The sequence below is a fragment of the Astyanax mexicanus genome, chromosome 15 (genome assembly GCF_023375975.1).
Source record: "Astyanax mexicanus isolate ESR-SI-001 chromosome 15, AstMex3_surface, whole genome shotgun sequence".
NCBI classification, from domain to species: domain Eukaryota; kingdom Metazoa; phylum Chordata; class Actinopteri; order Characiformes; family Acestrorhamphidae; genus Astyanax; species Astyanax mexicanus.
In genome coordinates this window covers 7,161,946-7,179,141 of record NC_064422.1, presented here as the reverse complement: position 1 = coordinate 7,179,141, position 17,196 = coordinate 7,161,946, and the positions used below count along the sequence as shown (strand labels likewise).

At 36.9% G+C, this 17,196-nt stretch overlaps 1 protein-coding gene across 1 annotated transcript in view; it reads left to right on the top strand.

Moving 5' to 3' along the window:
* Positions 1 to 1,447: 1,447 nt before the first annotated feature.
* ace (angiotensin I converting enzyme (peptidyl-dipeptidase A) 1) overlaps positions 1,448 to 17,196 on the top strand; it is a 42,075-nt gene continuing 26,326 nt past the window's right edge. The window contains exons 1-6 of the mRNA XM_022669341.2: positions 1,448 to 1,918; positions 12,342 to 12,512; positions 13,403 to 13,490; positions 15,209 to 15,352; positions 15,716 to 15,907; positions 16,029 to 16,126. Coding sequence (XP_022525062.2) covers positions 1,706 to 1,918; positions 12,342 to 12,512; positions 13,403 to 13,490; positions 15,209 to 15,352; positions 15,716 to 15,907; positions 16,029 to 16,126 — 906 coding nt within the window. The 5' untranslated portion in view covers positions 1,448 to 1,705. The remainder of the gene's footprint in view (positions 1,919 to 12,341; positions 12,513 to 13,402; positions 13,491 to 15,208; positions 15,353 to 15,715; positions 15,908 to 16,028; positions 16,127 to 17,196) is intronic.

Genomic DNA, 17,196 nt, shown 5'->3' with positions numbered 1-17,196 from the left:
TTAAATTGTTTTATTTAGTAAACACAAAAAAGTGTTAAACAAACCAGAATATATTTTATATTTTTTATATTCTAGATAGAGACAGCTGTACACGTCTTGGCTGGATTTTCTCAGTCAGCTTTATGAGGTAGATTCACCTGGAAACTGAGCTTTCAGTTAACAGCTGTGCTGAACTCATCAAGAGTTAATTACTTGAATTTCTTTTCTCTTAATGTGTTAATGTTTGAGAGCATCAGTTGTAAAGTTGTGAAGAGGAATGTACTGATCCATATTATGGCAAGAACTACTCAACTAAGAATTTCAAGAATTTTGAAAGGATCTAAAGTCCATCAAAAACGTCATGATGAAACTGGCACTTATCAGTCACACCCCAGGAAAGGAAGAGCGAGAGTACCTCTGTTGCACAGGTTAAGTTCATCAGCTAGTTAACAGCCTCACAGAAACTGGAAGATAAGAGTTCATGTAGTATTTTGGTTTGTTTTACTTTACTTTTACTACAAGTTTACTACGTGATTCCTTTCACTATGTGTTTCTTCATAGTCTGGGTGCCTTCAGTACTATTCATTTACAATGTAGGAGAAAACTGTACATTGTTAAATTACTTCATTTTTTGAATGGTATGTATCAGTCAAGTAAAAAATAAATGATATATCTGTTGTATAAATCCTTTCAAATGTAAGTGAGAAAGAGAGAGAGAGAGGAAGGGGAGAAAGAGAAAGATAGCTTCAGTGTAGAATGAATATCTATTGCATGTAATATTTTTTTTTTCTATTTTTAGAAAATAAGTTTCTGCAGTGTGGAGCTGTTATCGCTCTCAGTAAACAGCTGTAGGGAGGAAAAGTGTCTTACAAATCATAACAAGCCCATCATCCTTTCATCATCCTTTCATCATCATCCTCTCAACCCCTCTATTTGGATTTTCTTCAAGAATTCAATCTATTCTGCGCACTTATTTCTTTCTCCTTTCTCCCCCTCCTCCTCTCTCACTTTCTCTTTTCTCTCTCTCTTTTCACTCTAAGAGAGAGAGAGAGAAGGAGCTGCTTGACAGATACCGGGAGATTGACGACCGAAAGCAATGAGGAGAAGAAGCAATGATGCGTACAGCTCATTCTCTGGCTGCGGTGATGGCATTATCATCAGTGACAGCTGCTGCTGCTGCTGCAGTGAGCATTCGCAGTGGCTTTCAGCCTCAGAAGCCTCGCATGTTCCCTGCATTGCTGTGCTGCGCTGAGGCTGGGCAGCAGAGGCAGACAGGTAGGTAATGTTAAGGTAGAGAAAGTGCAGAAGAAGGAGAGGGAAAGATAAAGGGGTGATAAGGGGGGAGGTGGACAGTGGGGAGGGGTCAGAGAAGGACGGGTAGAAGGAGGGAAGGCTGGTACAGAGTGTGGGCTGGGTTATACAGCACTTAAAAGGCACCGGCTGTGAGCTTTCCGTGCCTGAATAACGAACAGACAGGCAGGGGGAGAGGGGGCAAGAGGAAGGAAGGGAGACACACACACATACACAGAAAGAGAGAAAGAGAGAGAGAGAGAGAGAGAGAAAAAAAGAGAGAGTCACTAGACAGAAACATCCAGCAGTGAGTCTACCTACTGCTTTTAACTCACAGCAGCTCACCTTCTTCTTCTTCTTCTTCTTCTTCTTCTTCTCTGGGGGATCTTCTCATCTCCAGTTTCTCTGCTCTGGTGATTGGAAGACATTGCCCATCATGCAGTGGGCCGTTCTGCTGCTGGCCCTCACGGGAGTCAGCATGGCTGCTCTGAAACCTGAGTGGGAGCCCGGGACTTATCCATCTACAGAGGCGGGAGCTGAGCTGTTCGTCAGCGACTACAACACCACCGCAGAACAAGTCCTCTCCTTCAGCACGGAGGCCAGCTGGGAATACAACACCAACCTGACCAATGAAAACTCCCTGCAACAGGTACGAGACTCCCTCGTGTCCCCGGATTAGGTGTGAGAAAATATCTATATATTTACTGTATAACGAAGTATTGCGATACTATATGTAGAATAATCTATAATCTGTAATCTATAAAAGTATTGCATTATTACTTTTTGCAATACTGTGTGTAAAAAATATCAATATTAGATCGTACCACAATATTACATTCTGCGTTACTTACTGTATCGACTAGAGGTGCTATAAAAAATCAATATCAATATATACCAAAGTATTGCAGTACTACATTTTGCAATACTGTATCGATGAGAGGTGAAAGAAAATATCAATATCAATATTCTAAAGTATTGCAGTACTACATTTTGCAATACTGTATCGACTAGAGGTGCTATAAAAAATCAATATCAATATATATCAAAGTATTGCGGTACTACATTTTGCAATACTGTATGGACTAGAAAATATCTATATTGAATAGTACCACAATATTACATTCTGCATTACTGTATCGACTAGGGGTGTAAAAAAAAAGAAGTACATATATATATATATATATATTTATTTATATATATATTTCAAAATATTGTGGTACTACATTTTGCAATGCTGTATGTACTAGAGGTGTAAAAAAATATCAATATTGAATCATTCTGCATTACTGTATGTACTAGAGGTGTAATATATATATATATATATATATATATATATATATATATATATATATATATATATATATATACGTATATATATATATATATATATATATATATATACGTATATATATATATATATATATATATATATATATATATATATATATATATATATATATAAAAGAAAATATCAATATTGTATCATACGACGATATTACTCTGAATTACTGTATCGACCAGAGGTGTAAAAGAATATTGATATTGAATTGTACCAAAAAATATTACATTGTGCATTACTGTATCGACTGGGGGTGTAAGAAAAATCAATATTTAATCTTTTTTATTTTCAATTTTCTTAATGGCATTTAGCTGACACTTGTATCCAAAGTGACTTAGAAGCTTATTCCTCTTACAGTATTGTGGACCAATGTAGTGCCCAAGAACTCTTGTTGGTGTAGTCACCCAGACAGGGAATTAAATCCCAGTCTCCCACATGTTGCAGTAACTCACTAGCAGGTAGTGGTGTTCTCCACTGCCCCACACCAGCCAATCGTAACACGATACTACATTCTGCATTACTGTATCGACTATCAATATTGTATTCTATCATGATATTAGTGGTATAAGAAAATATTGATATATGTCAAAGTGTTAAGGTATTACAGATTGCAATACTGTATCCAGTAAAGGTGTAAGAAAATGAAAGATTGGTAGCAGACAGTAACTCATGTTACTCATTTTCAAATCTCAAGGACCAACACTTTAAAGAGGAAGGTTAACCTACATGAGTCCAATTTCCAAGTTTTCTGCCCCACCGGCTCCTCCCAAAGACATGAAGCTCACGCGGGTTGCCAGATTGACATACACAGTGGTACAAGCAATGATAAGTCTTACTCTATAGCTGATCAAAGAATATATACATTTCAGTGTCAAAAACGCCAGTCTCTGCTACACTAGTGGTAGTGATAAATTAGCCAGTTACGGTTAGCAAACCTTACTGAAGATCAGTGATTACCTGTTCGGCAGAAAAATAGCCTAGTTTTGAGTGCTGTTTCCTATACCTGGCAACCCTGTGTAGTGTGGAAAAGGGACTGAGGAATTATTGCAGAGGACAGATTTAGATTCTTCATCCCGCACAGATTTTTGTGATGTACTGCACAGTTCAAGTAAGAAAATACTGGCTAAAGCTCTGCTGACAAGAGCTGCCAGTGCTTAAACTCAGCAAGTTATGAAAATATAATATGCTTAATGATCTTTTAAATACATTTATATTGATATACAATAAAGATACCATATCACCAACCCCTATCTTCTACCTTTCTACCTTTCAACCCTTCAGAAAATCAGATAACAAAGAGTAGTGTTGACATCCTCCACGTCCTCCAAGCTTAGTCAGATGTTGTTCATGCTTTCCAAGAAAGACGTAGACACAGCTCTAGGCATGGTAATGTTCCACCCACTCTTGCAAAACCACCATGATGTAATAACCACAAATTACACACATTCATGTCTTCTCGGCAGGCCATCGTTGTTTTTTTTATCACTGGCCGGACTGGACGCTCTTTAACAGATTCTGTAAATTAATCTACGGATACGTTTTCAAGAGAAGGAACAGAAAGTAGAAATGGGGGCAGGTCTGAACATCTGGTTTCGTGCACAGCGTGTGAGGTGATATAACAAAATGAAAAGCAGAAAAAAAAACCTTATTATGTGAGGCAAGAAAGTCAATGAGTTTTCTGGCTGACGAGGCAAAGCTTTGCTGCAACTGTTGCTTCTATCAGATTTCACAATGCTAACATAAAACCCCTACAGTTTAGTAGATCCAGCTGTCAGAGAGTGAGGCGATATGGATTCTAGCTGACACATAAACAACCAATAAGGTTTGATGCTGTGGTGTGGTGTGGTGTGATGCCTTTGTGGACTGAATTGTACAATTGTGTGATTGTGCAAAAGAATCAAAAGCACTCGGCAGAGGTGTCCAACAACTGTTTGGCAACTGCCTAGACAGGAAACACAAACTCAAAGAAGCAGCAGTGTATTACAATGTGGTTCTTACACACCAACATATATACAGAATTTTGATATGTATTTTGTCGCTGCTCAATGAAAAACAAGCATATTTTTATTTGTCAACCTTTAGTTTAATACATACACTGCCTGGCCAATAAAAAAAGTAAATAATCTGGGGTTGATGCTGCAGTTGGTCTGCAGGTTTAGGTTCAGCAACAGTATGTGCTGAAAGAATGAGGTCAGCTGACTACCTGAATATACTGAATATAGACCAGGTTATTCCATCAATGGATTTTTTCTTCCCTGATGGCACGAGCATATTCCAAGATAACAATGCCAGGATTCATGGGAGCATGAGATCATCATTTTCACACATGGATTGAGAGAGAGTTCACCACAGAGTCCAGACCTTAATCTCACTGAGAATCTTTGGGATGTGCTGGATGGAGAAGAGCTGCTTTGAGCAGTGGTAAGACTCTACCATCATCAATGCTGCTGCAAGATCTTGGTGAAAAAATAATGCAACACTGAATTGAAATAAATCTTGTGACATTGCAGAAGTTTATCGAAACAATGCCACAGTGAATCCATCCCGCAATCAAAGCTAAAGTCGGTCCAACCAACTATTAGAGTGTGACCGTTTTTTTTTGGTGGCAACTTTTTTTTTTATTCGAACACATAAACTATACCCTACACTGTGTCAAAATTTCTTAATGAATGGATCAAAGGAATTTCTTCAAAATGACCAGAAATAAACTCTTTTACATTGACTTCCATTGTAGAGCTTGTTGGTGATAAAGGTCAACATAAGGCTTGTGTTGTGTACAGTAGTAAAGTTGTGAGTGGTATTAGTGAATATAGTAACTCTGTATTGTAGAGCTTGTTGTTGGTGATAAAGGTCATGGTGAACATAAGGCTTGTGTTGTGTACAGTAAAGTTGTAAGTAGTATTAGTAAATAGGCCTGAAATGCAGAAATGGATGTGCTGCATATTAATAAATGAAACATATTAAAAATTAAGCAGACAGAACACTAAACATATTGTGTTCATATTGTCTGCAATAAAATAAAACATTTTCCATACAGTCCCAACCCCTTTTCTTCTGAATTGTAGTTGCACATCACCAAACACACACTCAAACACATACAAATACACACCAGGCCTCGTCTTACAGCTTCTCCACGCTTCCACACAGCTGTCCTAACAGTTTTACCAGCAGCACCGCAGCACCTGGACCTTAGCCCAGCCATCTCCCACCCAACAGGTGTGACCTCTCTCCGACCTTAAGCCCATCCTCTCAGAGGTTGGCCCGACACGCCCGAGAAGCTCCAGGCCTCGGCCCGGTCTCTGAATACGAAAAGAAACGGAACAAAAGAGAGGCACGCGGCGAGCTGCGACCGAGCCAACGCTCGTCTGCTGTGACGTCTATTGTTCCAGACACATCAAACACCATGATCAAAGCTCCACTGTCCTACAGCGGCTCTGTCGGAGGGGTCGAGCGGCCGGCCCGAGCTGACAGGGCTCACACTGACAGGAGGCAGCTGGGTCCAGCGCCCACATTCCTCAGATAATCTTCTGTGCTCACATCAAACTGAAGGATGAGCACTGAGAATTTATCCTCACCCGACACTTCATTCTGAGTGGTCCTTTTAAAAGGAAATTAACGATCATTAACATATGAACAGTGATGAGTGATGTAGCAGCATCTGAGTATTGTGGAGTCAGTCAATCAATCGATCAATCAATCAATCAATCAATCAATCAAACATTCAAACAAACAATCAAACAAACCATTCCTACACAGTAAACACAAACATAATTAAAGTGTATAATTCCCATAAAATTAGCAAAAATTTGCTCTTATTACTTTGCCTTGTTCTACGCTCTAGTGCCTGAGCTGCCATTTTTTTCCAGTGAAGTGGGCGGGGCTTAGCTACTCTTTTATTGGCTTATAAACTAGTTCATTGGCTAGTTCATGCTCTATTCTGATGGACAACAGTGAGTATCAGTTAAAAAAAGGAAATACTTGGTGTCTATTGTCATGAACGCAGGGTTTGAAAGGGTTAAAGGGAATGACAAGTGAAACACTTATTTTGTATCCAAGAGAATTAGAGCCATGCAAGGCATATTTTTTGCACCCTCACAAAGACAAAGACACCAAAGACACACCAACGCGTCCTAAATCCAGCTGTGCGATGCGTAATTGACCAATGCGCAATAGGAACCCATGTTTTCATTTGTTACATTGGGGAAGAGAAGGGAGCAGTCATGTATACAGTACTAAAGACCCAGACTTTAAGTATAGGTTTTATAGGTATAGGTTTTCTATCAAAAAAGTGACTTAAATAGAAGTTGAAATATTCAAAGTGAAGTGAAAGTTAGAAGTCAAAAGTTAGAGTTTATGCCAGTGGAAAAGATTCAGGTTAAATTAGATTCAGGTTTAGAATTAGTTTGGAGCTTAAAGGGTAACTAAACCCACTGATTTTTTGCTAACCCCACCCTCAGCACAAAGTTTAAAAAGAGCAAAATTTAATTTAAAATTGTAAAAATGGGAGGGGTAGCTTGGGAGGGGCACAGGGTGATGTATGGGTTTAGAAAATTACTGAAATAAATTGGTAATTAGTAATAAAAAAGTAATGCATTAACAACGCATCCTCAAGAACTTTGCTACTGCTACTATACTGGTATGTTGTTAATGTGTTACTGATACTCTGTTATACTTTTAATAGGCAAGTACCACTCAATATAAAGTGTTGCTGAAATAAAAAAAATAATTATGTCTAAAAAAAAAGAAAAAAAAAAGAAAACCCTTCTTGAAGTAGGTGTGTCCAGACTGGTCCACTTTAACCGGCACTGTATTTGCATGTGGTGGTGATAGTGATTTTATCCTGGTACATGCAAATACACACAGTGCTCACACATCATTACACTGAGTATATTATATATACAGAGGTTGGAAAATGAAACTGAAACACCTGTCATTTTAGTGTGGGAGGTTTCATGGCTAAATTGGAGTAGCCTTCATTAATTGCACATTGCACCAGTAAGAGCAGAGTGTGAAGGTTCAATTAGCAGGGTAAGAGCACAGTTTTGCTCAAAATATTGCAAAGCACACAACATTATGGGTGACATACCAGAGTTCAAAAGAGGACAAATTGTTGGTGCACGTCAGCAAGTCTTTGTGATGTATCAAGAGCCACAGTATCCAGGGTAATGTCAGCATGTCACCAAGAAGGACCAACAGGATTAACTGTGGATGCTGTAAGAGGAAGCTGTCTGAAAGAGATGTTCAGGTGCTAACCCGGATTGTATCCAAAAAAACATAAAACCACGGCTGCCCAAATCACGGCAGAATTCATTGTGCACCTTAACTCTCCTGTTTCCACCAGAACTGTCCGTCACCACAATAAATTATTGTGGTCTAAAACCAGGTGTTTCCGTTTCATTGTTCAACCCCTGTATATAGTAGAGTGTATGGGACATGTGAGGTAAAGAAAGCTGATTCTCAGTGCTCTAACAGATCCAGCAGGTGCTGATCAGATGGACCATATGGCAGAAGGCAGGCAAAGTACACCAAAATAAACAAATCTGGTACCCACCCATGCCATATATACACTTCCAGGCCAACAATACTCATGCACCCCCCATACACAGACGGCAAAGTGTATAAAATTCCATCTGTGGAGTGAGCGGTGGAAGTGGTCAACTACTGCACCAGATCAAATAGCAGAGCCTGCTGGAATCAATCAAGACGCCTTTTAATTAACCTCTAAAAATAAAGCTCTGAGAGAGAGAGAGGCCTGTATAAATTGCTGATGATGTGGAGCCTCTATCTGAAGACACAATAAAGCGGAAAAACAAGCTTAAGATATAAAATATTGGACCCATGCTTCCTCCGTTAATTACTATAACTGTGTAGTCTTTCTCCTCAGGCTACTTTATACATTGTGTACTTTCTTTTTTATTGTAAAAATGGGACCGGCAGCTTGGGAGGGCCACAGGGTGATGTATGGGTTTAAAGGCAGGGCACAATGGAGAGCTGATTGGGCTAAGCAGTGTGCCTCTGATAGCGGTGAGATGCAGATGGTTGGACGTCACGAAGGGGAGCAGTATTATTGAATGACTGATTTGCATATTATGATGTATCTAGGTACCAACGTACACAAAAACATCATCCACACTTATAGCACAGTTGAACCTGAGAGGGCGCTTCAGAGGCAGAAACGACAGCAATAATTACAGATGCCAGCTATGAAATCATTACTAGTATTAAAATCAGTAACAGTGTGTAGTCATCATTTTCACAAACGTTACAGACGGGAGTCAGATGGTCACGGTAAAAACAAAAAGAGGCTTTATTACAGGGCACGTAAACAAAGAGAGTAGTCGTATAACAAGCTTCGGTCCAAACCAGATAGAAAATGAGCCAAAACATCAGAGCCGAATCACAAACCAAAAACGAAACCAAAAGCCATAAACAGCGTTCAACAAACAAACAAAACAGAAGGCCACAGCATGTAATGTAAAATGTAATCAAAAGAGCAAACACAGGTCATACACAGTAAATATAAACAGAAAGAAAATCACTCAGCTTATCACGGGTAAATATGGAAAATATTTCGCTACATACGTAACGAACAGAGTGGTTTATATACATAAGTACATTACAAACACCTGAAAACAATCTAGTATTCTTGCCTGGTCTCAATGTTCAAGGCTGTAAGAGCAAGCTACCACTAATATATAATGAATCTGTCGTGCGAGTTGTGTTAACATTACTGTTTTAACTGGACTAATTTATTTTAGTTCAGCTTTTACTGAGTATAAAAAAAATCTTGATGGTTGAACAAATTGTAATTGTAATACTAGTAATACTAATGAAAGGAAAGCCTAAAATAAGCAATTAAATGAGCTTTGTACTAGACAAATTTATTTATTGTAGATACAATCAAATTTATTTACATTACAATTTCTGCACACAAGGTATGTGATTTCATTGTCAGTAAAGGTGTGGGGCTTTAGAGTGCCTTTTTGGGGGTTGATGATGAATTTATGTTTGGGCAGTGCAACCTTTTTCATTGGGTTTTGGCACCATCTATTTGCATACCTGACTATGTGCTTGCCCGGCCTCAGTGTTTAAGGCTATAAGAGCAAGTTGCCACATGTTCTGTTGCTACCGAAGACCACTTATGCAGAATTATGCTGTCTGCACATTGTCTAAACACTATAATATTAACCAAGTAAATCTATTTTAGTATAAAAAATGTCATGTTGGCTTAACTGGCTTATTATTATAACTTACTACATAAAGTAAAAGATTTTTAACTAATTTAAGAAGTCATGTTGGTGAATGTGAATCTGAGAAAAAAAAAATCTGTATTATACATACATGCATAAGGCTGCATCCTAATTGCATAATACACAGTAATACCACAGTATAAGATATTGAAGATTTACACATTGTATTATATTTTAAAACAATAATTTCTAAATATTTATATGTAATCTGAGTGAACTCAGATTCAGCAGTTTCATATACAGTACTGCTTATTTAAGTTTTATTAAGTATTAAGTTATATTAAGTTATATTGTTTTGTTATCTACATTGTAAAAGAATTCTGAAGTCATCCAGACTATGAAGAAACATGAAGGAATCATGTAGTAACTTAAAAGTGTTAAACTAACCAAAATACTCTGTGAAGCATTTAGATGCTTCTATCGGTGGTGCTGATGAGTGCCAGTTTCATCATAAAGTTTTTGATGGTCTTTGCAACTGCACTTGAGCATACTTTCAAAGCTTTTGAAATGTTTCAGATTGAATTACCTTAATTTCTTAAAGTTTTTTTTTTGTCATTTCTTAGTTGAGTAGTTAGGGTTAGGGTTAGATTTAGAGGTGGATTAGAACATTACTCAAATAGGACTATTTACTGTATACCAACTCTACCTCTTCACTACTTTACAACTGATGCTCTCAAACACAATTTCAAACACAAGAAACAAGAAATCTTCATAGTTTGGATAACTTTAATATTAATCCACAATGCAGAACATTTTAAAATAATGAAAAAACTCTTTAAACCAAACTCAAACCTTAAGCACTTGACTTTTTTCAGATTTTTTTGTTTTGAACCAACATCACTTAACTATAGTCATTAGGCCTCCTTAAAAAAATGAACACACCTATATTTTTTCACATAAGAAGGAAACCGGGAAGAAAGATTGTATTCTTCCTAATCCTTTTTCACTTACAGTATAGAAGGGAAACAGGAGGTAAAATAAACAGTGTGCACTAACAGCCTGCGCTTGCACTGGCCATTTAAAACATAAGGGTGAGAAGTAATCAGATATTAAGGAACTCAGAGGTCAGAGTTAACGTTTATGGACTGTCACTTATTTCCTTCTGACTGATGTGAAGAGGGTACGGCTGGATCAGCAGTTCTCTTGGGTCAGTGAATAGGACTTATGAGTGTAGCTGGTGTTAGCAGGGCTTCTGGCTATGCATTTACCAGTTCAGTTTTACAGATTACAGGGCAGTCAAAGAGGGCACAGTACAATGTGAATGTGTGGGGCTAAATCTCAGTAAAACAAAATAAATATGAAGCCCAATTAGAAAATAATCACAGTAATTTTGATAAGGTTTAATGATTAATCACATATAATTGCACTTCTTGATTTTCTTCTTGAGACTACTTAGACTTTTTATAATAGATTTTTAAATTACATTAATTTATCGCTAGTTTGAATCCAGGTCATGCAGCTTGCCATCAGCTGTCGGAGCCCTGAAAGAGCACAATTGGCCTTGCTCTCTCTGGGTGGGTAGATGGCGCTCTTTCCCCTCAACACTTCTAGGATGATGTCGATCAGCACAAGGCATCTGTGAGCTGATGTATAAGAACCAACAGAGCAACAGGTGGAGGCTAAATTCACATGTGTTGGAGGAGGGATAGGGGAAATATAGCTGACTAGCAATTGAATGGGTGGGACAATTGGCCTATAGCTAAATTGGGAGAAAAATTGGAGAAAAAAAAAAAACATTGTTTTAAATTAAAAAATCAATGTGTGGTTGACATAATGTAGATACAGGGGTTGGACAATGAAACTGAAACACCTGTCATTTTAGTGTGGGAGGTTTCATGGCTAAATCGGAGCAGCCTGGTGGTCAATCTTCATTAATTGCACATTGCACCGGTAAAAGCAGAGTTTGAAGGTTCAATTAGCAGGGTAAGAGCACAGTTTTGCTCAAATTATTGCAATGCACACAACATTATGGGTGACATACCAGAGTTCAAAAGAGGACAAATTGTTGGTGCACGTCTTGCTGGCGCATCTGTGACCAAGACAGCAAGTCTTTGTGGTGTATCAAGAGCCACGGTATCCAGGGTAATGTCAGCATGTCACCACCAAGAAGGACCAACCACATCCAACAGGATTAACTGTGGACGCTGTAAGAGGAAGCTGTCTGAAAGGGATGTTCGGGTGCTAACCCGGACAGTCTTACTCAGAATTTTCTAATTATTTTAAGAAATATGAACTCAAAATGAGCGCAAAAGTCAGCAATCAACGTACTCTAATTCTTGTGTCCAAAATTAAGGGAAAAAATCTGTGGTTTTAGCTTGATTTAAGTCTTACTTTACTCATTTTAAAACTTTGCAATTGCTTTTTTTTAAGAAATATGTCTTAACGTATATTTTTTGTCTAGTTTTTGCCAATGGATTTTTTGCAGTGTAGACCTGATTGTTTTATGGTGTATAACTCACTCTCACTGCTCTTTGTGTTCACAGATCCAGGCGTCTATGATAGAGCAAGAATTTACAGAGGCTTGGGGAAAGAAGGCTAAAGCCACCTTTCCTGACGCTCTTATGGAGACCTTCACTAATCCAGATCTCATAAAAATCATAAAGAAGATCAATGTGCTCGGAGCCGCCAACCTCCCAACTGCAGAGAGAGAGAGGGTTGGTCTTCATTTTTTGGGCTTCTATTTAATCCAGAGATTAACAGTGACCTAGCTGTTGTGGTGGATTAACATTTAAAAAACACTAAATGCATTTTATATATGTGGAACAGTGCCAATATCGTAAAAACTGTAGAATTATATATTTTACTAAGAACAATCTTACCCTAAAGAATCAACCTGGGTTCACTTTTATCCAAAAGCCACAAACCCATTGTACACAGAGACAGTCCAATGACTTATGCATGATCATAATACACTTTATATTAATATATATTAAATTTATTTTTTCTATTAGGTTCTATTTCTATTTTTATTCCATTTTATACCCATATTGAAGGCCAATTACACAAAACATGTTCATACAACTTCTCCCTATCACTAGTAAATATACTGATGCAGCATCACTGGGTAGCCTGGATTAGTTTATTTAAGTTTGTTTCCTCAATCTTTTTTAATTTTAATTAAAAAATGTATTTTGCGCAAAAAAAAAACTATACACAAACTGCAAATAGTATAAAATACAGTGCAGGTAGAGGCAAAAACCTAACATGGGCTTATATAGAGCTTCTAGCTTAATAATATATAAACAAAATATTATAACAAAAGTAACTTCAACAAAAGAATATCAAATTCCAGCTATATAACACAAAAAACATAAACAGTGAATGTATATATATAAAGTACATATAATGTACTTTATATATGACCACAAATGTTTACATAACTCAAAGTAGTTGAGTAGTAGTTGGGAAGTCCAATTTTATGTAAAACGGCCTTCATTTATTTGTGTTTATCAATATGAGGGTTAAACTCAGTTCTATTTAAATGTATTGTCTCTCTATTCTACAGGAAGTCAACTGTATATCTGTCTGTGTTTTTTATCTTTAGTACAACACAATTCTGAGTCAGATGGACAACATCTACTCCACGGCAAAAGTGTGTCCTAAACCAGAGGAGTGCTGGGCTTTGGAACCTGGTGAGTAAACATTCGCTGCAGTTCAGAAACCTCAGTTTATTAACTCAGATAAGAGTTAATAACTGAATCCTTTTAAAGGGGCACTAAACCACCTGATTTTAGTTGACTCAGCTCAAATTTAAGGATAAAACAAGGCAGGGGTAGTTTGGGAGGGGCACTGGATGATGTATGGGTTTAGATTTAGAAGCAGGGCAGGAGGGAGAGCTGATTGGCTGAGCTGCAGCAGCAGTTGGATGGTTGGACGTCAGCAGAGGGACGGTATTAATAGTTGACTGATCTGTATATTGTAATGTATCTGCGTACCAAAGTACAGAGAAACATCAACCGCGTCTACAGCAGAGCTAAACCTTATAGAGAGCTGATAATAGAGGCAAACATTACCACAATAATAGCGTTTTTTGAAGGGTTAGGAAATGTTTCTAAAGAAATTAAGCAGGACTGGTATGTTTCATTACTTCAAAGGAACATATTTGAGCTATTCATGGAAAAAAATATTTTAGGGTTTAGTGGTTCTTTCACCTACCCAATCTTTCACTCTGGATACTGTGATGTCTGTCTAACATGCAAACCAGCAAAGAAACACACAAGAAAGAGACAGAAGTGCATTTCCTGAACAGAAAAGAAAGAACAGGAACAGGAACATTAACTTAAAGAGGCCCTGATGAATATCCACGGTCCTAACTGGCACAACACAAACAAAACAAGCTGACCTTTTCCGTAAATACAGAGCCAGGGTCCTGAACATACACTGCGAAAAACATTTCACGTTCCTATATATAATCTGAGTAGAGTATAATCCATATTTTGAATTCATATTTGAATTATGAATTAATTCCAGACCCAAATAAAGTACTAGAGACTCACACTTGATTGCACATGTAGAAGTTGAAGTGTTCTTTAAGCTCCACAGTTAACTAACATTTTTGTAACTAAGCATTTTAGCCAGTAGTTTATTGTACAATTTAGTACTAAAGTACTGAAAGTAAAAGTCAGCACTGTGTTATGTATTTATTATAGAAAGTACAGAAAGTTCTCAGAGTGCAGCATTTTAGTACTTAAGTACAGTAGTGAAGTAAAAATAATAATTCAGTAGATACAGATACAGCATTTTAATACTTAAGTACAGTAGTGAAGTAAAAATAATAATTCAGTAGATACAGATACAGCATTTTAATACTTAAGTTCAGTAGTGAAGTAAAAATAAAACTCCAGTAGATACAGATACAGCATTTTAGTACTTAAGTACAGTAGTGAAGTAAAAATAATACTCCAGTAGATACAGATACAGCATTTTAGTACTTTAAGTACAGTAGTGAAGTAAAAATAATAATTCAGTAGATACAGATACAGCATTTTAATACTTAAGTACAGTAGTGAAGTAAAAATAATAATTCAGTAGATACAGATACAGCATTTTAATACTTAAGTACAGTAGTGAAGTAAAAATAATAATTCAGTAGATACAGATACAGCATTTTAATACTTAAGTTCAGTAGTGAAGTAAAAATAAAACTCCAGTAGATACAGATACAGCATTTTAAGTCAAGAAAATGCAATTCAAAGTTTGCAGTGTAAATAACACTGTAAACAAAACAAGTAATGTTTAATTTCCTGCAATTTTAGAAACATTCTGAACATTTAAATGGTTCACAAACATTTTCATCTTAATTAAAGTATTATTCACAGCATTAATGTAAACATTTTTTCTTTATATCTAGAGCTGAAGGAGATTTTGGCTAACTCCCAGAGCTACAAGAAGCTACTGTATGCCTGGGAAGGCTGGCACAACGTCTCTGGGATACCACTCAAGGACCTTTATCCTGAATTTGTCCAACTCAGCAACAACGCCTCTGTTATGGATGGTAAGCATGTTATTCTCTATGGAGATAAATATATTTCTCTTATCTTAGACAGTGAGAAAGACAGTAAAATATTACTGTAAAAATAATATAATATAATATAATATAAGGAGACAAGGTGCATAATGGAGAAGGATCTTGGATTTGCCTTTTTTGACATCACATGAACTGTTACTTTTTTCCAAACTATTCACTATAGTATCTGTATTAGGCTCAATTTAGAGCAAAAGAGAACCTGAAATACTGCCAAAGAAGCAACAATTCTATCAGACACACACACACACACACAGTTTTTGCTGTTTCCGCATTTTTTTTAGACATGGCAATGGGCTTTCAAATAAACCAGTATACCAATGTTTTTTTCAGGTTTTGATGACACGGGTGCTTACTGGCGTTCCTGGTACGAGTCTCCTACCTTTGAGCAGGACTTAGAAAACCTGTTTAAACAACTGCAGCCGCTTTACCAGAACCTGCACGCCTTCGTCCGACGCAAGCTCTACGATTTCTACGGTCCAAAGTATATCAATCTTAAAGGACCCATCCCTGCCCATCTTCTCGGTCAGTTCCTAATCTGGACCCTGTGCTTCACGTGTAGCACTAAAATCTATATATCAGATTTGTTAACAAGGAAATATCCTTATGGATCTTGTGTGTATATATGTGTGTTGGTTATCTGCAGGTAATATGTGGTCACAAACCTGGAATAACATCTATAACATGATGATTCCTTTCCCTGACAAGCCTAATGTGGATGTGACTAATGCCATGGTTGAGAAGGTAAGCCAAGGAACGCATAAGGAATCATGTAGTAAACTTAAAAGTGTTAACTTGGGGTTTCTAAGGCAGGTAACTTTGATTGACATATCCTGTGCAGCAGAGGTAACTCTTGCTCTTCCTTTACTGGGGCAGTCCTGATGAGAGCCAGTTTCATCATAATGTTTTTCATGGATGCACTAAATTTTTTCTGATTGACAGATCTTCATTTGTTACAGTATTTTTTCTTTACTTAGTTGAGTAGTTCTTGCTTTTCATAATCTGCATTAGAACATAACTCAAATAGAGCTATTCACTGTATACCTGTAACTCTACCTCTTCACAGCTACTTACAACTGATGCTCTCAAACAAACATTAAGAGGCAAGAAATTAAAGCGATGAACTCTTGCAAGTTCAGCACAGCTGTTAACTGAAAGCCTGAATTCTAAGTGACTCTATGTCATAAAGCTGACTGAGAAAATGCAGCCAAGATGTACAAAGTTCTTATCTAAGCAAGAAGAATATAAAATATAAAACATATTCTGGCTTGTTTAACTTATTTATCTGTTTTGTTAACAGCAGTAACTTTGCAGTGTCTCTACTGCCAGTATTTTACAGTCATTTACAGTGAATTATTTTTACAGTGTATGGATAGGTGTACTTTTAGTGTACTTTTAAATGACATAATATTATTGTAAAGAATAATTACAATAATTAAAGTATTTATTCATGCCAAAACCTGCTCTAAAAAAGTTGTAGTACACTGTAAAATAGTTTAAGTCATTTACTCTTGATATTAAACGATTAAAGCTTTAATCTTTCTCCACACTGAATTACTGTAATTTTGCAGTCCTTTACTGGCAACTTTTTTTATAACTTACTGCACTGTAAGTTACAAGAACAAGAAGTGTATGTATGTAAATATTTTGTACTATACTCAATACATAAATTCTGTATTCCTGTATTCATTTATAAGAAGAAAGCATAATTTCATCAACATTGGGTGAACACCTTTAGTAGATATGATAGTTGAATTATGCTTTATGTAAAATTTTGAACTTTAATTTTGCTAAGTTGTACACTGTGATATATT